We start from the raw sequence: 24,452 nt of genomic DNA on the forward strand, positions 1-24,452 counted from the left end.
CCAGAGAGATCTTAATATTAATGGGAAAGTGCCCAGTTATATTTCTCTAATTTATTTATATGACAGGCATTTGCTAAAAACTCATTTTTTGCAAAGTACCATGTTATTCAGTGTAAGGAGATGAAACTGAAAAATGTATGGCCTACTTCTCAGTGAACTTAAAACGTAGTAGGTGAGACATTGGTAGAATTCATGAACAGAGAAATATTAAAGATGCAGATCTAGGGATGATGGAGCCAAGAAAATTTGAAATAACATATGGTGATGAATTAAAAATAACAACATAATAATAAATATTTAAAAATAAAACAAAAAATCCTCTATATAATGGCATATCATCATCTTTTATTTCTTTATCCATTTATTCAGGAAATACTAATTGAGTGAGTAATGTGTAAGGACCAGGGATATGAGTCAATAAAACAAAAATAACCCCAACGTGGAGGTTGTAATTATTGTGTAAAATTGGGTAGCTCAATGTATTAAATCACTGATTCATTCAACAGGTATTTATTGGATGTCTATTATGTGCTAAGTTCCACTTCGAGCCTGTAGATTTAGTCTCTGCATGTACCAGACAGGTTTACTTTGTTCTGTTGTTGTCGCAATCTCTAGGCTCTTTGAACTACATGTATTTTTAAATTCATGCCATGAGTCTTAAGGAAGACTGAGTGAAAGCGAGTAAATCCCAGACTTGTTTGAATGACAGTTGATTCCAAGTTTGTGCCTTATTGTTGTATATTTAGAGTTATTTTAATCACTCTACTCCTATCCTTCAAGGACCCAAGAGAAGGCAATAAATAACTTGAAGTCAAAATAAACTGTGATAAGGTATCATTTTCTGTGTCCCTGACACATGATTAAAGACTTAGGAGACTTTCTTCTTAACAATTAAACAAAGCCTTTCCAAAACCTCATTAATATTAATTTCCAGGAAGTACTGATTGAGTACTTTTAAGGCCCAGGGATATAATGGTGGAGCTTATAGTCTAGGAGGGAGGCTCATGGTCACTCGTAAATCACACGTTATATATAATTATAAGCCATAAAGTAATAATTATAAAGCTGTAGATACACATTGCTATAAAAGCTTTTAACTGGGAAACTTAAGGAAGTTAAGTTTGAGACAACATCTGAAGAATGAGTAAAAGTTAACTAGGAAAAGACATACCGAAACCATATTAATACTATTTCCCAAACTCTCTGACAATTTTTCCTGTGTACTGGTTTAATGAGTTACTTATAAGTATTCCATGTGCCATTTTTATTTGAGAAAGCTAGAGCTTATGTTTTATATTTTCATTTTTAGGTATTTTACCGAAAAAAGGAATGTTTTATTTAGCCTTTGTTTTTTTATTTAGCTTATTCATCTCAGCTGCCTCTTTCAGAAATCTATCTTGCTTGTTTGCTTGCTTTTCCTTAAGCCTGCTTGTTCTCAATTCTTTTTCAGGGGATCTACTCAGGCATATTATTTCAGATTATACATTCATTGAATCCCCTTCTCATTTTTATGTGTGTATTCTGTCCTGTCTGACTTCTTTGTATAATAACAGTACTCTGGAAGTATGTATAGAAACAAAATCTGATTCTGTTTTTTATGTGTTTTTCATCCATATGCATGACTGATTCTTAAGCAGCACACTGATAACTCAGAAATAAGCTCTAGATGTAGCAGATGTTTTCCTAACACCACCTTCTGGGTTCAGTGTATATTCTTTGAGTTTTTTTGATATATTCTAATCATAGGTATCTATATAACTTATAAAATTTGAGTTATATTTTTATTCATACTTTTATTTTAATGACATATTATATGATATGTAATCGTGTATTACCCAAATGACAATCAACAAAATGATCTTTGTAGAAATTTGCAAAAATTTATTCTATACTACTAGTTTTTATTGCTTCTGTTGGAATTCACTTAAGAGATCATTAGTAGCAACCTTAGCTCCAAAGAAGAGTGTCTGATTTAAAGATTAGTCTGGATTCTCTCTGTTGTATTATTGCCAAAGCTATGTAGAAAACTTAAAAAATAATCCATTTGTATGTGAACAAAACCTCATGTCATCTGAGCTATAAGAAATTTATACAGATTTGTAACAAGGTCAGATTATAATATTCGGAATTTTGAGAGTATCAAGAAACAAGTCCTCAGCAGTTTTTGTGAATGTGCTACTCTTGACTTTAGCTTGAGCCTTAGCTGAACTTTTTAAGCATATGTCATCTTAGCATTGTTTTTAGATTCATTACTGTATCTTCATCGATAAAAGTGAGTTAACTGGTTTTACGCAGTTAGAACTCTGAGAACTTCACTGATGTTGAACTGATTGCTTTATAAGGATAATTGCTAGAAATCAGTTTCTTATTTCATCCCATGAAGTAAGTACTGCTGCTTGTATCACTCACTGTCTTCATCATGATTACTATGTCAGTGGCAGAAAACTCTCTTTAACTTAAAAGCTAGATATGTTCTTAAGTGAAAATTCCCATTATTCCATTCACTGTTTCAGAGGTGTGTTAGAATTTTATATAAGACATTATATTATGATACTAGTCGCTGATTGGAAATTTGATTCTGTGTAAATTTTATCATGTTACTTACTTTTTATTAGACATTGTACTCCAGTGTGTTGTTTGTGTGCGTGTGTGTTTTCAGTATTAATTTCCAAGTTATCTGATTTGTCTCTTTAGCTTCACACTCATTTTATATGCATTATATTTCATTTATTCATATATGTTTATTGATCCAGGCAATACATGCCAGGCACTGTTCTAGACCATGGGGATACTGTGATGAAATGGAACAAATAATCCTAAAATTTGTATGGAACCAGAAAAGACCCCAAATAGCCAGAGGAATGTTGAAAAAGAAAAGAAAAGCAAAGCTGGCGGCATCACAATTCTGGACTTCAAGCTCTATTACAAAGCTGTCATCATCAAGACTAGAGGGTATTATGCTAAGCGAAATAAGTATGGTAGTGGCACAAAAACAGACACATAGATCAATGGAACAAAATAGAGAGACCAGAAATGGACCCTCAACTCTCTGGTCAACTCATCTTCAACAAAGCAGGAAAGAATGTCCAACGGAAAAAAGACAGTCTTTTCAACAAATGGTGTTGGGAAAATTGGACAGCTACATGCAGAAGAATGAAACTGGACCATTTCCTTACACCACAGACAAAAATAAACTCAAAATGGATGAAAGACCTAAATGTGAGACAGCAGTCCATCAAAATCCTAAAGGAGAACACAGGCAGCATCCTCTTCGACCTCAGCCACAGCAACTTCTTCCTAGAAACATCGCCAAAGGCAAGGGAAGCAAGGGCAAAAATGAACTATTGGGACTTCATCAAGATAAAAAGCTTCTGCACAGCAAAAGAAACAGTCACCAAAACCAAAAGACAACCGACAGAATGGGAGAAGATATTTGCAAATGACCTATCAGATAAAGGGCTAGTATCCAAAATCTATAAAGAACTTATCCAACACAACACCCAAAGAACAAATGATCCAATCAAGAAATGGGCAGAAGACATGAACAGACATTTTTCCAAAGAAGACATCCACATGGCCAACAGACACATGAAAAAGTGCTCAACATTGCTCAGTATCAGGGAAATCCAAATCAAAACCTCAATGAGATACCACCTCACACCAGTCAGAATGGCTAAAATTAACAAGTCAGGAAACGACAGATGTTGTCAGGGATGCAGAGAAAGGGGAACCCTCCTACCCTGTTGGTGGGAATGCAAGCTGGTGCAGCCACTCTGGAAAACAGTATGGAGGTTTCTCAAAAAGTTGAAAATAGAGCTGCCCTACAACCCAGCAATTGCACTACTGGCTATTTACCCCAAAGATACAAATGTAGTGATCCGAAGGGGTACATGCACCCCAGTGTTTATAGCAGCAATGTCCACAATAGCCAAACTATTGTTTGGAAAGAGCCAAGATGTCCATCAACAGATGAATGGATAAAGAAGATGTGGTATATATATACAATGGAATATTATGCAGCCATCAAAAAACCCAAAATCTTGCCATTTACAATGACGTGGATGGAACTGGAGGGTATTATGCTAAGCGAAATAAGTCAATCAGAGAAAGACATGTATGATCTCACTGATAGGAATTCTTAACCTCAGGAAACAAACTGAATGTTGCTGGAGTGGTGGGGGGTGGGAAGGATGGGGTGACTGGGTGACAGACACTGGGGAGGGTATGTGCTATGGTGAGCGCTGCGAATTGTGTAAGACTGATGAATCACAGACCTGTACCTCTGAAACAAATAATACATTATATGTTTAAAAAAAGTAAAAAAAAGATAGTAGGAAGGGAAAAATGAAGGGGGGGAATCAGAGGGGGAGACGAACCATGAGAGACTATGGACTCTGAGAAACAAACTGAGGGTTCTAGAGGGGAGGGGGGTGGGGGGATGGGTTAGCCTCGTGATGGGTATTAAAGAGGGCACATACTAATGGAGCACTGGGTGTTCTACGCAAACAGTGAATCATGGAACACTACATCAAAAACTAATGATGTAATGTATGGTGATTAACATAACATAATAAAATAAAATTAAAAAAAAATGACAATAAAGTTGAGGGACCAAAAAAACAAAAAAATCTGTATTTAAAGAGATATAAGGAATGTTTTTATTCTTTTGGGGGGAAAAAAAGCCAGTTAATTGTCACATCACTGGAACCACTTGTCATCATCAGTGAATTTGGAATACTTGCCTCTTTTATAAAATAAAAATAGACATTTTTTCTAAGAAAAAAATGTAAAAATTTATCACCTCATGAGCTTACATCCTAGAAAAGATAGGCAATAAACAAAAAAAAATAAAATATGTATGATATTAGATGGTGGTAAGTTCTGAGGAGAAAAATTTAATATGGAAAAAGAGATAAGAAATTTAGCTGGGGTGAGAAAATGGGGAATTGAATATTATATAGGGTGGTCAGAGAAGACCTCACTGAAAAGGTGATTTATGCTGAGAGACTGGAAAAAATAAGGGAGCCATTATCCATATGGCCATCTGAGGAACTATTCAAGCAGCAAATGTAAACTCCTTGACTAAGGAGTATATATAGTGTGTTTTACAACAAGAAGGAAAGGAGTGTGGCTGGAGGGAAGTGGGGGTGGGGGTAGTGGTAAGAGAGATGCTAGAGGACAGATTATGTAGAGTCTTATAGACCATGGTAGAGACTTTGGCTTTTATTCTGAGGGAGATAAGAATATAGCAAAGTAATGGAATGATCTACTGTAACAGGATCTCCTGATGCTATGTTAAGAGTAGACTGAAGGAATCAGACAAAGGGAGTAACAGTATATAAATTTTTAACTTTATGGAGGAATGCATTGTCAGTAAATATTAACTAACAGAATTATATATATTTAAAGTGTACAACATGATGGTTTGATATACATTGTAAAATGATTACCAGGTTTAAGATATTTAACACCTCACAGTTAAGAAAGTTAAATACTTTCTTGTGTGCATGGTGAGAATGCTTAAGATTTACTCTCAGCAATGTTCAAGGATATAATACTTGTATATTTGGTTGAAATATTACCATTGTTACTATTGTTATTACATGTTACATTTCTATAACCTTTTACATTTCTTTATTTCTTAATCAATTTAATATAAGAATGCCTTCCAGGATATCTGATTATTTACAGATAATGATTATTCCTTGAGAAAATGTGATTTACACTTTAAGGTATTCTTTGAAAATGTTTCTTTTCCTATATCTGGGTTTGGAATTATTTTTGTAACCCAAGGATTATTATTGCTTTGGTGATTTAATAATTGAGTGTGTACCATGTGCCATATGCCAGGCACAGGGGTTTGCATGTTGATACTTGGTCAAGCCTCATATTTACTCTTTGAGAAGATCCAAATATTATTTGTTTCACCAATGAATTAACTGAGACACTGAGAGAACTTGCTCAGCACATTGCATGCCTAATAATAGATTAGCGTCTTCAGTAAGAAATATTCTTAACGTTGTTGTTAATATATCATAGTAGGTCTGGCTGCTATATACAAAAATTCTTTAGGCAGTTTATTAACAATTTGCCCTGAATTGACTCTAATGCAAACTGCCTTGAGTTAAATTATATTCTATGGTTAGTTTTATAGTCAGCTAACTCCTGTTTGACCCTCACTTGTTAAAACAAATATCCATTTAAAGGTGGTCTATTAGTTGAATTCTGGTAAATTGAATCTTATACTATGGAAAAGGAGCTTTAATTTTTTAAATCTTTTAACTATGAAATAATCTTCCAGTAATATAAATAATATCCAAATTTAGGTAATTTTAAATGTTCTTATTTCTTAACAGAGTTTTCTTAGAGCATATTCATATTGGTATCTGTACGTATCACCTGTATGTATATGTATGGGCGAGCACTTTGTGAACAGTCCGATAGAAGTTTTTAATACAGTACAATGCATTCCAGTGCTTCCTGCATTGAAAAGTATGGCCAATAAGATATTTTTTATTTGCTAAATTTACTGCTATCAATTTATTCATTTGATAACTGACCTGCATGCCTATTTGAAATATGAAGACACAGAAAAGAGGTTGTGGCGGAGTTTGAGAAAATATTACTTATCTAATGTTATAAAACCACAAAGTGCAAGATTTGAGCATGCTGATATTTGCAGTTTTGTCACTGTGCATTTTATTTCTTTGTCAATGGTGTGTAAATGACTAGGTGCTTTTGGTGAAAGAATAATACATGAATAACCCCATAAGAGAAATACCAATTACTACTATATTGGTAAGTAGGAAATAGTGATCATCTGAGGTGTTCTTCAAATATATATCATTATATTGGCTATAATATAATATCTTCAAGCTTTGACGTTATTTTTGATCTTGGAAGTTTAATCAGATGGGGCATATATGTAAATATTATGTAAATGCATTGCTTATTTATTAAGTCAAATGTATCTCATGCTTTATTTCCTTTGGTTATCATTTAGCAAAATGCATTCCAGGTCTTTGTTAGTATTTCATTTTCTTCCTTCATTTCTTTCTCTTTTTTAATGGTTTGAAGTATGTTTAGTCATTATAAAAATTAATTTCTTGATGGAAAGTTAAAATTTTTCAGCATGTTGGAGTTTTATTTATTTATTTTTACTCTCACCATCTTAACCATTCAGTAGTATTATGTACATTCATAGAATAGTTTTTCTTAGTGCAACTTAATTTATTGCTGAATGTGGTCTTGCTGAAGCAGTGTCTTCATATTTATTCTACTTTATTGTTCTTTCTCCAGAATCTATATCGATTTGAAGGCACTGGTTTTTCAAACATTCCTCAACTCATAGATCATCACTATACAACAAAACAGGTCATCACTAAGAAATCAGGTGTAGTTCTGCTGAATCCTATTCCTAAGGTAAGTGCATTTATGTGTGTGTATATTTTAAATGTGAGTTAACATTTACCACAACAAATAAAGTTCTTACATTATTTATAAAAGTTTGGAAACAAAAGGGCTTTGTGGTTACCAATCGTACTAATGTTGAAGCATAGCATTTCCTTGGTTTTATTAAGATGGGTTGCCTTTTTATTCAGTGTTTGCTGGGTTACAAATGGCCTATTCTTTTTTTTTTTTCCTTCCCAGTTTTCCTTAAAAGACTTAACACTTTTTTTTACTTTATAAGGTTCAGACTTTGAGTTGAGTCTATACAAGATTTTAAGATGTAGAAGTCAAAGAATATCTCCAGCAATTACAAGTGAATTAGAATTTTAATTTTGGATGTTAAGTTTACAATATATTATAAGACATTAGAAGTTTTAAAAGCTACACTATTTTTCTCAAATATAGTAAATCATAAGTTTCTTATGTGGAGCCAGCAGGTAACTAGCTGGGTAAGAGATTGTTCTAGGTAATTTTTACCGCTGAGATCTAGCACAGAACACATTAGTTTCATGTGCTTTAGGAGATTTGTGAGGTAAGGAATGGGTATGAAGATGGCTTGTGTTTTAAGGTAAATGCTGTGGGGCCTGGCCCAAAGTGGAGCAATGGAGCTGCCTTGGTTTCTGAGTACTTTTGATGTTTCAGAACATGACGTTATTCAAGTTCTCTCAGAACTTGAATTGGGATAGTCAAGAGTCCTTTTCTTTGAGGCCATCTACTCTGAAGAACAGCGTAGCCATAAACAGCCAGAAAACCTGGTAGGTTAATGTCTGCTAATTCAGTTTTTATATATCTAGGGATGACTTTTAATATGAAGCAAGTGCTATTCCCAAGAATGCTAATGTGTAATCCAGATTCTGCTAAAGAAATTAAAAAAAAAAAAATCAAAGCAGCTGTTATACTATCCTTTGTTAGTCTAGAACATAATGTCTATATTTGTACTCACATTGTATTACTCAGTCATTACTGAGGGGCTGAGCCTTAACATTGCTTTCACAGAAGATTTTGACTGTCAGTTGCTAAACACTAATTCTGTGGCTAAGAAATTGGCCTTCTTTCACAATTTTCTAGAATTATAAGATTGGCTCATTTCTTCATTTATATTTTTCCATTTGCTATTTCCCCCATTTTAACTTCAGAAAACCATATAAAAATTCTCTGTTGGTTTGAAATAGGTTGTCACATTTTGCTCTAGTAAAACAGAGAAGTCTGTCAATGTTTCCTCTTCCATAAATGAAGAACTGCTGTTGTTCTGCAGAATTCTAGTTCTCTCCTTTGATTAAGGTGATCTATTCCTGTGGCTTCATTTACTTATTTGTATAGCAGAGGCTTACAAATTTATATGCCTAACTTACATTTATGTCTTTCCCAAAAGACAAAAGAGATTTTTCTACTCTTTACCTAAAACTGAGTTTATCACCTTTAACTCCAAAATTTATTCTTCCTTTTTTAGTATAAGGCACAAGTTTTCCCCACTACTCAAAAGTAGAGTGTTCCTATGAAACCTTTTATAAGCCAAAATGACATAAAGCAAAGAAGAAATTACCATGTCACAAAAGTGAAAGTACTGTTTGAATTTCTTTTGGTTAGCAAAAACAGGTACTAATGTAAGCCTTTGGTAAGAGCAGAGTGGCATAAAGCAAACTTTTAGATAATGGGGGAAACCTATAACACCAAATACTTAGCTGCTCAAACCATCAGTTAGGGGCTGTCTTCAACCTCTCCTCTACCACTACCCTCCCTCTATCACTATAAGTGACAGGAGTTTTGTATCCTTACCTGTACGTGTAAAAGTATGAATTAAAGTATAATTGGCAGCATAAAATAAAATTCAGCGCAGTGAAGATGCTTTTTACCCATGTTAGGTCAACAAGATATGCAACTGGATTTTCAGAGATATTGATATCCCATTTTACAGCCAACCAAATATTTGCATTTTCTACTTGCTGAGCCAGGTCTAAATTGAGAGACCAAAGCCATAGAAGAGGCACATAAAAATGCAGATCTGGGCTTGAATAAGAATATATAATTTCAAATAAAGCTATATCCTTCTCTATATAAAGTTTTCCATGAAATGAGTCTAGATAAATGGAAAAGATTCTGTGGACTGTTACATGGTCAATTATCCTCTTTCTCCCAAACCCCTAACACTGGCTGTGGAGCTGATTATCTCATCATTTTATATAGCAATAGCTATGAAAATAACTGTAGACTGAAAGCTATAGAAGATTAAGGAGCTATGTATGATTGTTTTATGAGGTAGAAATTTGAAGTTTATCTAGCTGACTATTAACCTGATCTAAAGTACTGGTATTTGAAATATGCAGATCATTATCTGTTTGTTGTAAATATTGTTATGCATGTTATTTAATGAATCATATTATGCTTTTAAAAGAAAATCACAAAGCAGAGGTTGTAAAAGTTAGACAATTTTCAATTATGAGTGAAGAACAAATTGATACAGATTTTATTATGGTGGTATTATCTGTTATATATCTTCCTTTGAGAAATTATTTATACTCTTATAACAGGAATCTATTTCTTGATTTAATTTGTGTAAGAAGTTAATGTCTTTGACCATATACTATGCTGTAAAACATCTCATTTCCATCTTGCCAGGCTTCACTTTTAGCCTACATAAAGAATGCCGTTTTGGTCTCAATATAATTTCTGCTTATAGCAATTTACTGCTCACTTCCTATTTATTTCTTTCTTACCCATGAAAATACAAGTATATCATCATAATGCCTAACTGGAGGACACAGTGGCCAAAGGATTCTCTTTCCTATCTCCACAAGTACAGAAAACTAGACAATCTAGGATGAGGATTTATTTAACTTTCTCATGATAATAAAGCTAGTGGGTGCCCAAGCCATCCCTCCCTCACCCTCCACAGGCTCATTTCTCCTGCGCTGCTTCCCAAAGCCTGTGAAAAGGTATGGAAGATGCAAGCCGTTGTTTTAAACAAGGGTTATTGATCACCCAGCACCATCGTTCTTATGTTAGGAAACTCACTGTAGACGCACAGAGCCTGTTCTTTACTGAGTCAGTTTCTGTTCCCACTTCATCACAGAGGCCTTTTCTGACTACCTTGCGTGAAATAACCCCTTACGCCCTTATGTTCCCCTCTTCCCCTCTTAGTATCTTTTTGCTGCAGTTGTGTTTACTTGAAATTACTTCACATGTTGTATTTGTACTTGTCTGTCTTCCTCAAGTGGAATGTAAATTCCATAAGGGCCAGAATTACATTTAACAGTTGGAGCAGCTCTAGCGCCAGTGCCTAGACCTGGGCTCGCCCACAGTGGGCGTTCAGTAAATGTTTGTTGAAGCACTGAATTGCTGGAAACCAGCTCCCTGCTGAGCGTTTGATATGCACTATCTCATTTAACCCTTACATATTCTTATGAAGTATTATAATTACCCCATACAAGATTAGTGTTGTTTTTAACCTCATACAGTGTGATGAATGAGGAGCTGAAGCTTAAAATCATAAATAATTTGCACAAGATAACACAACAGATAAGACACAGAGCTGAGATGGGAGCCTATGGTCTTACCTCCTATGTGTCTGGACTGTAGAGACTAGACTTCAGAGACTAGAATAAACGCTAATTTTAAGGAACAAGGGTGTGGGTTTAAGGAAAAGGAAGTATCTTTGATTCCATAAAATGTTAAATTGAAAAAGACTGTAACATATCAAAAACTGTACCACAAGTCTTTATGAAAGAAAAATCAATGAACAGTAATACTGGGTGCCCAACCTAGGATTTGAGGTTAAATATAGGGCTTGATGAAATTTAGTTAAGAAAGACACCTAGTTCAACTTTAACATTTAAATGGTAACTTGAAAGTTTATTTGCCTTGTTAAGTTTGATACTGCTTCAGACTTAGCTGTTTTTTAAAAAGAAATATCTTTGAGAATGGAAATTAAAGTTCATGAATAAATCAGGTGAGTTAGGCAATGAGCCATTAAGTTGAACTTTAGACAAATGACTTGCCTGCCAACTTAAATCAAGTACTTGTGGCTTTTCATCAGAATTTGGTGCAGGATGCCAGAACAGTAGAGGCAGATTTTTGCAGAGAGGAAGGCTCTCTGTGACAGACAGGTCTGAGGCAATTGCTTTCATGTTGGACACATGCAAACAAAGAACACTTCATACAAGAGAAAGTTGCACTCTTAACTAGGTCTTCTCTTCATGCTGTTAGTTTCAGATCACTTAAAGACTGTTTATTTCACATAGCTTGTTAAGTAACATAGCTTGCTTCATCCAGTATTACTGTTTAATGATTTTCCTTTTATAGAGGCTTGTGATACAGTTTTTGACATGTTGAAGTCTTTTTCAATTTAACGTTTTATGGAATTAAAGAGACTTCTTTTTCCTTAAATCTATACCCATGTTCCTTAATTATGTAATTAAATTATTAAAATAATTTAAAATTTTAATAAAAAGAAGACTGGAAAATATATGTGATTCACTATTTATTCACTCAGGAAATATTTACTTAACACACACTCTCTGCTGGGCAGTGATCTATATTATGTCAGAGTGCAATAAATGCTACGAAAATGAAGCCTGTCAAGAAGATAATGACCTGAGTGTGATGATGAGGTCAGGGGTTGGGTGGTGTGTATGTGTGCATGTGTGTGTGCATGTGTGTGTGTGTGCGTGTGTGTGTAGGGGCAGCTGCTTTTTTAAAAAACATTGTGATCCAAGAAGCCCTCCTAATGAGTTTTGAAGAGAAACGTGAACCAAACCAAGGACTTCTCTGTATGGTTATATGCAGGAGTAATAGTAAAAGCCTTTAAGAGCACAGCATGATTACTGGCCCTATGAGAACAGATGCCAACTCCAAACCGCTAGAGCCGTGCTGGTGTTTATTGGCTGAATATCTTCCATGAGTGTCTGGGGAAAGAGTGTTCCTTGGTATAACTGAGGAGCTGCAGAAGCTAGTGTGGCAGGAACAGCGTGGTCGAATGGAACAGTGTTTGGAGGTGAACACAGATTTGGATTAATTTAACAACTAATGTATATTATCTAAAAAGGTCAGTTGTTTATTATATAATTTAAGAAATTCATTTGAGTAGAAGCTCAGTATAAAATTTTATAAGTTTTCATAGTGAGTCTCTTCAAAACAAAAGGTTTATGTTTAATAGTGCTAGTGAATTTCAAGGGAGTATTTTTGCAGTAATATGGCCATCTAAATAAATTAGAGTAAAACCCATGTTTTTAATTTCTAAGAACTTTTCTCCCCAGCCCATTGTTGTTTTTTAAATTTTTGTTTTGCTGGGTTTTGGGGGTTTTTCCCCGGCACGCTACCAAGCAGTTAATTCAGTTCTGACACTACTTGGAGATAGAGTCAGATCCCATAGGTTAAAGACTCAGTTCTACAAGACTGCCCCCCTCCTCTGCCCAACTTCAGATGCCAGTCTTAACTCCAGGTTGTCACCTGTGCCTCTGACGTCCTGGTGGTAGATTCGAGGTTCCAACAACTGCCTCTTTAGGTTCAATTAATTTGCTAGAGCGCTTCACAGAACTCAGAAAAACATCTACTTAGTAGATGCCCAGATTAAGATGAAAGTACATAACTGAGGAACAGCCAGATGTCAGAGATGCATAAGACAAGGTATGTGGGAAGGGGAACGGCATGTTCTTGATTTCTAAGGGTACAACTGTCCCCAAATTTCCACACTCTTACCAACTTGGAAACTCTCCCTACCTCTGGGTTTATATGGAGGCTTTATTCCATAGGAATGATCAATTAAATCATTGAGCACTGGGGCTTGAACTCAATCTCCAGCCTCTCTTCGCTCCCTGGAGGTCAAGAGAGTGGGACTGAAACTCCAACTCTCAAATCACAAGGTTAGCTTTCTAGCCCTATCCTTAGGTTACCCAACCATCATCATTAACGTAACAAAAGACACCTTTATGGTCCTCAGCACTTAGGAATTTCCAAGGGTTTTTGGACCTTTTTGCCAGAAATGGAGACAATGACAAAATATAATTTCTTACAATAAATCATAATATCACACTTAGTAGTATTATTTTAGGAGGCATCTAGCTAGCTGTGCTTTTGCAGTTAATCCTCTTATGCTGTTAATTTGTATGGAATTTTTAAAATTTGAAGATAAATAAGTGACTTTTTTTCTCTTGAAAATGAGATATAGCATGTCAAATTAGGTTTCCAGTTATGGAAACCACAGTTTGGGAAATAAAATACTGATATAGTAGAATGCTTGTTCTTAAGATTCCTATTTAATTGCCTCTTTTATTTTTATTTTTTGCTTTTTTATTTTTATTTTTATTTTTATTTATTTTATTATATTAGTCACCATACAGTACATCATTAGTTTTTGATGCAGTGTTCCATGATTCAGTGTTTGCATATAACACCCAGTACTCCTGGTGATGGGTATTAAGGAGGGCACGTATTGCATGGAGTAACTGACTCTCTTAGATCAATTATTAGGTCTGTCAAGAGTGGAAGAAAACAAAAAATTAGAAAATGTTCTCCTCAGGATAAATTCATCAAGAATACATAAATCTCCATGTGGACCTCTGAATTGAGCAGAAGGAATCCAATTTTAAATGCCAATTTTTACCACTCCCAACCATATGATCTGGGACAAGTCAACTGCCTACAGTAACCTTACGTGGTTGTTGTAAACATCATGTAAGAAAATCTCTGTGGATATATGTTAGAAACCGTAAAATACCATATTCTTACTTCTTTAAAAACTTTTTCACATGACAAATCACAACACAGGGCAAATTTGGAAGATTTTAAATTATGAAGGAAGGAAAAAAGACATTTGTTGAGTGCATAGTCTGTTGACGACACTCTACTTCTATTATTTTATTAAATCTTTTCAACAACTGTGAATTGAGTATTATTATCCTCATTATTAGGTGAGGAAAGCCAGAGATTGTCATTTACCCTAAATCATATTTCTTGTAAGTTTTCGAGGTATGTCCTGAAACTTACTTGGTTCTATTTATCATCTTTTTACTATAACCTCCACTAGCATTAATTATAATCTACAATCTCAGTAATGTCAGTAGTTTAACAACAATTTTTTTTCTATATTCCAATATTCTAGCACTAGGAAGTAACAGTGGACTTGACAGTTATGGTGTCAGACTTTATGAAAATTAGTCCAGCAGGAACCATACAGCATGTTGTGCTAAGGGAAATACAGGGTAATATTGAAATATTCAGCCTTTAGTTAGCATAGTCTGGGAAGTCAAATTAAACTTGGATTTTAGGCTTGATCCATTTAATAAAATAAAAGAACCTGTCATAGCACATGTAACACATTAGACTGACTTTCAGTTTCTTATCTCAAACTTTACCGCAATTATTTTGAGGAAGAGCAATGTTAGACTCAAAATTAATAGGCCCTGGAGACCACTAATGTTCTTTAAATGACCTCTCAGGAGTATTTTATCCACAAGCCTACCTCATACTTTCTTAAATATTATGATTTTTTCAGTCTAAGGAGCTCAGTTTTTCAGTAATCATGCCATATATTTCTTATTTACCTTGTAAATATTTTAGGGATGATGGGAATAGGTAGATGAGTCCCAAGAGGTTAAAAGAATAACTCACTGGAATTTTTTTAAATGCAGGTAGAAGGGCAGGATTTGTTATTTATAGCACAAACATTGCCCGAAGTGTGTCATTTCATCACTTTAAAGTATTTGTGAAATGTTTCTATGTGCACGGACTCAGAGAAGCATGTAGAAACATATAAGAAAATGTATAAGACGATTTCTGGCATGAACATGGTTGCATGACTTAGCGTTTTTTACCCTGTTGCCTGCTGGAAACCATAGCAAAGAGAAAACAGAAGTAAAATATCCATAAACTGCATATTCCATGAAACTAAGAACCGTATATAATTTACCAACTTCAAAGTTCATGTTGTGGTAGCCAACTTTAGATTGGGCAGAAGTTGTATAGCACAACTTCACAAGTTAAGACAGATCAATAGCCTAGCTGCCGTAGATCTTACCAACCTCCAGCAAAAATGCCTTTTAAAAGAGGAATTTACCCTGAAGTTCTCGGGCTATATTCCTTGCTTGCATCAATGAATGTGGGAAATGGGTGGGGCAAATAAAATTTTACATATAACTTAAGTGATGCAGCCAAAGCTGCACTCAGAAGAAAATTTAGAGCCTTAAATACTTGCATCATAAGACAAAAAGTGAAATAATTGAGTGAAGCATGTAACTCAAAAAATTAGGAAAAACAAGTCCACAGTTAAATAAAAGAAAGCAGAAAGAAAGAATTAATAGATAAAAGCATAAAGGGATGAATGAGAAGAAGAGAAAACAATATTTGTATGTATATAATAATTGCTTTTAAAAAGATCAATACATAATTAGAAACATTTGTCAGTTTAATCAGGGAAAACGTATACCACAAAAGTACCAATCTCTTTAATATACAAAGAGCCTCTAAAAGTTGTTTAAACCTAAAGAGAGACAGACAACCAAATATAAAAATTGACAATGGCCCCGAGGGGATAGTTCAAAAAAATAAAAATACAAATGGCTTTTAAAGATACAGCAAATAATTGCTTCACTCAGTGGAATAAATGGAAATTAAAACTATAATCATTTTTTCAACTATTACATTGGCATAAGCTCACAGTTTAATAATTCACTTTCTTGGCAAAGATGTGCAGAAAAGCCTCTTAGATACTTTGCTAAGAATCTCTGTAGACGGCAAATTGGCAAAATCCATCAAAATTATAACATGTATATGCCTTTGACTTAGCATTAACAATTCTACAATCTATTCTTTAATTATATTTGTGTACATATGAACTGGTGTCAGTACAAGGTTAGTCACTGAAGCATTGTTTGTAATATTAGGAGATGGGAAATAATTGAAATGTTCATCAGTAGGTGTCTAGTTAAATGAACTATGGTATCTTATCCAATGGAGTACTATAAATGAGGAAGCTTTCTATGTACTCACTGGAGACAGCTCCAAGGTGCATTGTTAATAAAAGAAAGTACACTATAAGGCAGAGTTTATGTTATGTTATCTTTTGTATAAAAAGTGTGGGGAGTATAAGATTATATGTCTGAATTTGCTTTTTTAATGATAAAAAATCTTTAAAAATATACTCAAGATGCTAATTCTAATGATGATGATGTCTAACAGAGGATACATGTTTTGGTGGGTTTGAAATCGGCAGCAGAGGTTTAAGGGAAACTTTTAACCATTTACATTTATGTTATTTTACTGTTTATATTTTATTTTTTGAAAACACTGTGAATGTTTTATCCATTCAAAACTTAAATTAAAAAATATTTGAAACTATGATACCTGCCCTCAAGCAGTTATAATTTTTCAGGGAGATGCTTTATTGAAAAATTATTGTTAAAAGGATAAAATAATCATGTTATATGTTGTCGAGGTAGAAAAAACAATTTATAAAGTAGTGTTATGGTATTATCCAATTTTTAAAAAATGAAATGGACATACACATAGAAAATTTATGTATATACATATACAAAAAAGTTGAAAGACTGTACTCCAGAATATTATCTCCAGTTAGAGGAGTTATGGGTAATTTTTTTTTTTTTTGGCTTAAGTTTGGTTTTTAGATTTTTTTCATTGAACATGTTATTATTTTGGTAACATTAAAACTTTTCTAAAATAATATTATATAATAATGGTTAGTAGAACACTAAAGCAGTGTTTTTAAGACTCTTTCCCCCACAATGCATAGAAAGAAATTGTATTTTATATTGAGACAAAGGGCACACGGAATTATAAGTGTGGATATATATGTGTGTCTATGCCTGAAACAAATTTTATAAAACAACTTTTTTATGTTTCTTATAAGTGATGCATTCTATTATCTTTTTAAAAAGTCTACACCCCAAAAAATTGATTTTATGAAACTCAATTTGAAAAATATTCATATAAAGGTTTTTTAAAAACCAATAAAATTGATTTTTAAAGTACCAGTGTGTACCAATATGTACCAGTTCGGAAGAAGAACAAATGGTCTGAGAATGGTTCACACAGGAAGATGGACTTGAAGTAGGTCTTAAGAATAGGCAGAAGGAGTAGGGAAATTTTTTGCCGTTAATGGTAGGGAATAATCTAAAACTGGAAATAATGGTAAGGGAATAATCCAGAACATGGGACTTGTTTTAAGGAAGTCAAAATCAGTTTGACAGAAACAGATGATTTAGAAAGGTGAGTAATCTCAAAAGTTTTGACTATAGTCAGATTTTTTAGAAAGTTGAATACCAAGATTGGGATTTATCTATGGAAAATGTCATTCCACTGCAGATTTATAAGCAAGGGGTAAATGTGAGCTAAGCATATCTAAAGTATAATTGGTGATACCACATACCCCATTAAAATGTTGAAGGCTATCTACCTTTTTAATTGCTTGAAGAAGTTAAGGCATTTATTGGCACATTTAAAGAACGAATCAGTTTTCATTTTACCGTGTTTCAGAAAGAATGTGTATAGCCCTAATCAAATTATATTACAGTGAAAAATGTTAAAATAGAAATAGAAACAGGGTGCCTGGATGGCTCAGTTGGTTAAGTGACTGCCTTTGGCTCAGGTTATGATTCTGGAGTCCTAGGATCAAGTCCCGCATTGGGCTCCCTGCTCAGCAGGGAATCTGCTTCTCCCTCTGACCCTCCCCCCTCTCATGTGCTCTCTGTCTCTCATTCTCTCTCTCTCAAATAAATAAATAAAAATCTTAAAAAAAAAAAAGAAATAGAAACAAATTATTAGTACCAGTGAAAAGATAAGTAATAGTGGACATTTAACAACAGTAAATAAAATACAAATGCAGGCTCTTAAAGACCTTTAATATTTTCTGTGTTGAGCTTGAAATTTAGGTGTAAACCATTATAGAAAAATAGTTAACTTATTTCATGATTAGAGAGGAGGAAGGATATTAATTTGTTTAAAGTGAAGTTTTACTACCAGTAAGTTCCAAAGGAAATTTCTGTCTTGGGATTTTATTTTTTTTATTTACTTATTTTTTATTATGTTATATTAATCATCATACATTACATCATTAGTTTTTGTTGTAGTGTTCCATGGTTCATTGTTTGTGTATAACACCTAGTGCTCCATGCAGTGCGTGCCCGTGCCCTCTTTAATACCCATCACCAGGCTAACCCATCCCCCCACCCCCCTCCCCTCTAGAACCCTGTTTGTTTCTCAAAATCCATAGTCTCTCATGGTTCGTCTCCCCCTCTGATTTCCCCCCCTTCATTCTTCCCTTCCTGCTATCTTCTTTTTCTTTTTTTCTTTTTTTTTTAACATATAATGTATTATTTGTTTCAGAGGTACAGGTCTGTGATTCATCAGTCTTACACAATTCACAGCACTCACCATCTGTCTTGGGATTTTAGATATAACAATGTCTTTAACAATATTTCTGCAAAAATTTAAGAAGAGATTTCATTGGTTGTTGCTTTTAGTGTCCTTTAATAGCCAAAGGCTAATATAAAATACAACTTAATATAAAACATTCTACATCAGCATTTTTCTCTATTTTTAGTTTTTGCTGAATAGAATAGTAAAACTCTCTAGGATCCAGATTTATGATTAAAATATTCATAAAATTAGCATCAAATATATTAAAAAGTTTAAACAAGTTCCAAAATACCAAAAGATCACACCTATGACATTTACAAATATCTCATCTTAATTATATACCTGAACAATTTAACATTTAGCTAAGTTTGTGGAAAATCCACACAATGAATTAAAAAAAAAAAAAAGTCTTAACATGGAATGGGGTATTGCTGAATTTTGTTTTCATTCACACGCTACCTATAAAAAAAGTCCACAAGATGTTGCCAGTAATGTATTTTATTTTGGAAATTATCAGCACTAAATAATTTAATGGAGAATCACCGTCTCTTTTAATGTCTTACTTTTTAAATCTTGAACTTCAACAGCGAGAACCTATTTGATGTTCTAATGGACTAAGGTAGTGAAAGCAAGAAGTCTCTACCAAGGAAAAACCAGAGCACTCTGACAGAGTATTCATTATGTTGGTACTTCTGTAACTGAAGCAGGAGAGAAGGGGTTAATAGACTATATGGGGCAAGGAGTGGTAAGGTAAGGAGTAGGTGAGGTGAGTTGGTAAGAGGTAGGACACCAGGAGAGAAGGTGCTGGACTCTTCAGCCACATCACCCTCTTGTTTACAACTACTCTCCTCTCCTCTCGCTGGCCCCACAGCCTTCGGCCCTCAAAAGCTTCTGAGGTAGAAAACCTCTGACAATGATATGTAATTTCCATTTTAATTAATTAATTAATTATTTATTTTTAAAAGATTTTATTTATTGACAGAGAGAGTTAGCGAGAGCAGGAACACAAGCAGGGGGAGTGGGAGAGGGGGAAGCAGGCCTCCCGCCAAGCAGGGAGCCTGATGCGGGGCTCGATCCCAGGACCCTGGGATCATGACCTGAGCCGAAGGCAGACGCTTAACGGCTGAGCCACCCAGGCGCCCCATGTAATTTCCATTTTAATTATTTGTCAACTTTATACAGCATAGATATTCATAACATATTCCGTAAAAATGTCCGCTTCCCTGTGCTCACAGTGAACTTTGCAGTGGTTACAGTACTTACTTTATTCAGTCAGCTATTGTTAGTTTTGTCTGAGAGCCCCATTAGCCCCTTGAGAGCAATAGGATATTTTTATTCATTTTTATGCATCTCAGTGTTTGATGCATAGTTCAGTAAATATTTGATGTTATTTTTGAGAAAATCTGGACATTTAATAAATGCTTGATGTAATATTTGAAAAAAATATTATAACCGAGACTTTATATTCTATTTTAGAATAATATAGAAATTTTAGCTTTTACTGTTTCCAAAGTGAAGCATGGTTGAGGCTTATGAATGAGAACCCTTTGGAAATAAGATATATTCTGTTTCAGTTCCATTTTTACAATAGTTTATTTTCCACATTTTCATCTTCTATGGTTTTATCCTAGAAGTTACTTTTTCATGTGGTTATTATGCTCTTAGCAAACTTTGTAACTATTTTTAAGTAGAGATGGAAAATATTTCTGGTGCACTCTTACTCGGCTTGTCTGTGTTTTATACTATTGTGAACTATATTTGATTGGTTCCATGAAATTCATTTGACACCTTGATGAGACTTCTCTCTGATATTTAAAGCAGTGAAGCCATCTTACATAATATTTAGTATTCCTTATTTACAAATTACTGTCCTGTATTAACCTATTTCAAAAGTCAAAATGAAATACAAGAACAGGCATTGCTTGTTTTCTCTTTTAAAAGAGCCATTTATCTTTCTTTACCGTATTAACTAAATTAGTGTTCACCTTTTGCTACATTGTCCTTGAAGGGAACTATTTAATTGTGCCACAAAAGACTTGTCCCAAATCCTACTTTACTTTAAGTAGACTAAATATGCATGCTAAGAATTTTAATGACTTTGAGATAATAAGATTTAAATTAGAAAGACCGAGGACATTAAAAAGATATCTGCAAGTGATTTTTTTTAAATGGAATACCTCATTCATCTATAAGGTTTAGAGAAAATGAAACTTTTAAGTTTTTCCTTCTGTTATTTATGTAATAACTGCTATATATTAAAACTAGACCAAGAAATGAGGTCTTATAACAGAAATACCCATAGAGAGAAAGTATCTTGTGGGACATCCTGAAACTTGATTGGTGACTATTTAATGAGAAATAGAATCAAGATCAGCGAAGTTCAGTTATAATTTCTTGTGTGTCTCTTAGTAATAGAGAACCTTCATGTTCAAATCATGGCCCTCATTGTTTTGTGGTTTACCATTACAGATATTTCCTAATGGCGGACTCAAGGGTTAATGATTTTAGCAATACTTTGAATAATAAATCTGTATCTTTTTTTGGCCCTGGAATCACTTCAGTTGGAGACCATAATAATCTTTTTTTTTTTTCCTTTGGTGCAAAAAGGTGATTTTATTAAAGCACGGGGACAGGACCTATGGGCAGAAAGAGCTGCTGCACTGGGGTTGTGAGGAATGGCTGCTTAGATACGTGGGAGTTGGGAGAGGTAAGGAAAAAGGGAGGTATCCAAAAGGACTTCCATATACTAAAAAAAGACTCTGGAGATACTGGAGGCCTTGCTATTGTCAAGCTAAGGTTGTTTTTTCCTCTAGCAAAGCATTAACATTAAGATATAAGATATATACTCTGCCTATCTCAAGTATTTGTCAATGGGCTGCAGGTTAGAAGGAAATTTAATTTTATTTACATTCCCTTTTGCCTTTCTTTTAGGGCAGCCAGGAGTGCCTGAGGAATGTCACACATATCCCATGGGGCAAGGGGAGGGGTTGTGGGGTGTCAGCTTGTTCTTTGTCTTTGCTTGCCTTCTGCTCCCTCATCTTTCCCCCCCTGAACAATTTTGACCCTTAAATCTTGAAGGTGGAAACTCTTATCTTCTGTAATTTCTTCCTGCAGATTTAAGGGTATAGAGATGTCTCTCCTTATGGGTCAATGTTGGTTGGTAGGGGAATTTATTTATATAGGGGTTACCAAAGGCAGAGGCAGCCAGTCCAAGGTAGACAACAGAGATGAACCTCCTTGAGTAGAAAGGATCATCTGTTAGCTGGAAGTTATGGCAGTGAAGGAGTCTTGGCAACAGGCAGGGAGATACTGGAATTGACAACAAAATAAGGTTAATGTGATTATGAGAAAGAGAAGCCTGAATAAAAGACCTTTGATAGTTGACCATAATTTTCCTCCAGTCCAACAAGAGTTTTAACCAATCACTAAAGGAAAGAGAGATCGTTTAAAGCACCAATTTGAGTAACTATTGTCTTTCAGCAGTCTTGTTACATTTTGGTAATAGCTGGAATTTGTACATAACATTGTATTTTATGTTAGCACATGTTCCACATTGTACAGCAGTTAAAACATCTAATGCCATTCTATTTTATAGAACCTCTTTATACATTTATGTTACTTCAGTATTTAATAGAGAAATGCTATTTTGAGTGTCATTTAGGGCTTTGACTGTGTACTTAAGAGCTTCCATGTGCCAAACAACATCCTCCAGTCCCAAAGAGGGAACAAAGATGGATGTTAGGTGGTCATACCAATGAAACACAAAATGTATCCACCATTGTTTTAAATTTGGAAGGTTGGCTGGGTTGGTAATGGTTTTAATAATGGCGTCCATGCATTCAGGCAAAACCCCAAGTACAGAGGCCTATCCAGCCCTGGGGATGCTGTGGACACAAGGTAGAGCCACATAGGCATTGGGTCCTGTTAGGAGCCAGCCATCTAATTCTAGACCTCCTTGAACTGCAGTCAAGCTATCAAGGGCTATTTGGTTTTAGAGGCCACCTTTTAAATTTGTGGGTAATTGTATGTCAAGCTTAGTTAAAGGTCGTCACTCTATGCTCGACTAAAGCCTTTATGTGCAATTTTACATCAATAGAGGTGGCTTCTAGGATAAATATGACTAAGGAATAAAACCATCAAGAAGCCCTCTTTGTTTGAGGTCCAGCCTGAACAATATTCTAATTTCAAGGAATCACTAGCAAGTGGGAGAAGACTTGTCTCGGGAGATAAGGGTATCCCCAAGTGCATCATCCAATCCAGTCATAGAGAAAGTGGGGTCATCCATTATCTCCATAGAATAACAAGCACTAAGATTATCTATACATGAGCTGTTGTGGCAATTTCTCTGAAGTTTACCTCAAGTTCTCCAGCATCAATTTTTAGGGTTAGGAAAAAAAGGCAGTTTTATTTTTTAATGACTTTAAGTCAAGAGAATGGAAGAAGATTGGGAACCTTAGTTGGAAAGCCACAGCCAAGTGTTTGAGGAAACCAGAAGAATTCAGGATCTGGTATAGTTTATAATAACTAGTATTAAAATCTAATATTTACAAAGATGTGTTATTGAAACGTTTCCTCTCTATAATAACCCCCATTTTTAATCGGAGATAGCCAAGTCAAGACTAATTTATTTGAAAAGCAAGTCCAGTTTTAACAAACTTGGCCTAATTATTTACATAAGCTCAGCAAGAACAGTGATTGGCCATATAGACCTTTTAGAATTTGCTTTGCTGGAACTTTTTTAAGGTTTTGAACTTTTAGTAGCCTCTCTAGGCCAGAAGCCAAGCCAAAAACTTGCCATCAGACAGCCTGCAATACCTGTAGATTTGGGCAAATTCCTCTTCTCGAGGACCCCAAAGCATCCTGAGGTGCCTCCAGGAAGTGAAATTTTTCACTCACCTGGTAGGGCTGCTGGGAACTCTGTAAGCAAGGTATCAGGCCAACATTTCCAAGGGGCTTTATGGCTCTATGCTTCATAAGGTCCACCTTAGTTCTTTTAAGTTGTATGGTCATATCTGAGTCTATACATGTCTCTCAAATATGACATTCCAATCAAAGCCTTGGTAAAATAACCAATGTTTCCAATGGTTACAAGGAGAACAGATTCTTATTGAACTTATGCAAACAACTATAATTGCCATGAAAGAAAGAACACTCACAGAGATTTTGAATTTTAGAGGATTCAGATAGAGAGAAAAGTTAAATGCTTTAATTTGTTCACAGAGAAATGTTTTATCACATTTTTGTAAGTTATAAATATCTTAAGAGAAAGTTTCCTTAATCTGGAAGAGCAAACATTAGAGAACCTGCACTGTTTCAAACAAGAGTCACAAAAACTGTAATCATCTTCTTTAGTTCATTTGTTTCCATGTTACTAATTTTTGTTTAGTTTGAATGCAGCTTTTTACTTAGTTCTGGAAATTCTTACCCATTTTAAAGATATGAAAAAACATGTCATAATAATCATTTTTAAATGTCCTAATACTGGACTATGAGTCAATAGAGTTTTTTGAATCTTCTCTAGAAATAACTTTAAGAGACTCCTCCACTGCTATTAGAATCTTGAATATGGGGTTTCTGGAAGGTTATCAGTGTTCATCTGAAATAAATAGGTCAAAATTTTCCAGGAATCCATAGGT

At 34.5% G+C, this 24,452-nt stretch overlaps 1 protein-coding gene across 2 annotated transcripts in view; it reads left to right on the top strand.

Moving 5' to 3' along the window:
• The window catches only part of FER (FER tyrosine kinase), a 427,159-nt gene that overhangs the window by 180,407 nt on the left and 222,300 nt on the right, over positions 1 to 24,452 (top strand). For both annotated transcript variants that reach the window (XM_021701487.2, XM_044917073.1), the window contains one exon: positions 7,300 to 7,422. In XM_021701487.2, the coding sequence (XP_021557162.1) occupies positions 7,300 to 7,422 (123 nt within the window). The remainder of the gene's footprint in view (positions 1 to 7,299; positions 7,423 to 24,452) is intronic.

The sequence above is a fragment of the Neomonachus schauinslandi genome, chromosome 7, assembly GCF_002201575.2.
Source record: "Neomonachus schauinslandi chromosome 7, ASM220157v2, whole genome shotgun sequence".
Taxonomy (NCBI): domain Eukaryota; kingdom Metazoa; phylum Chordata; class Mammalia; order Carnivora; family Phocidae; genus Neomonachus; species Neomonachus schauinslandi.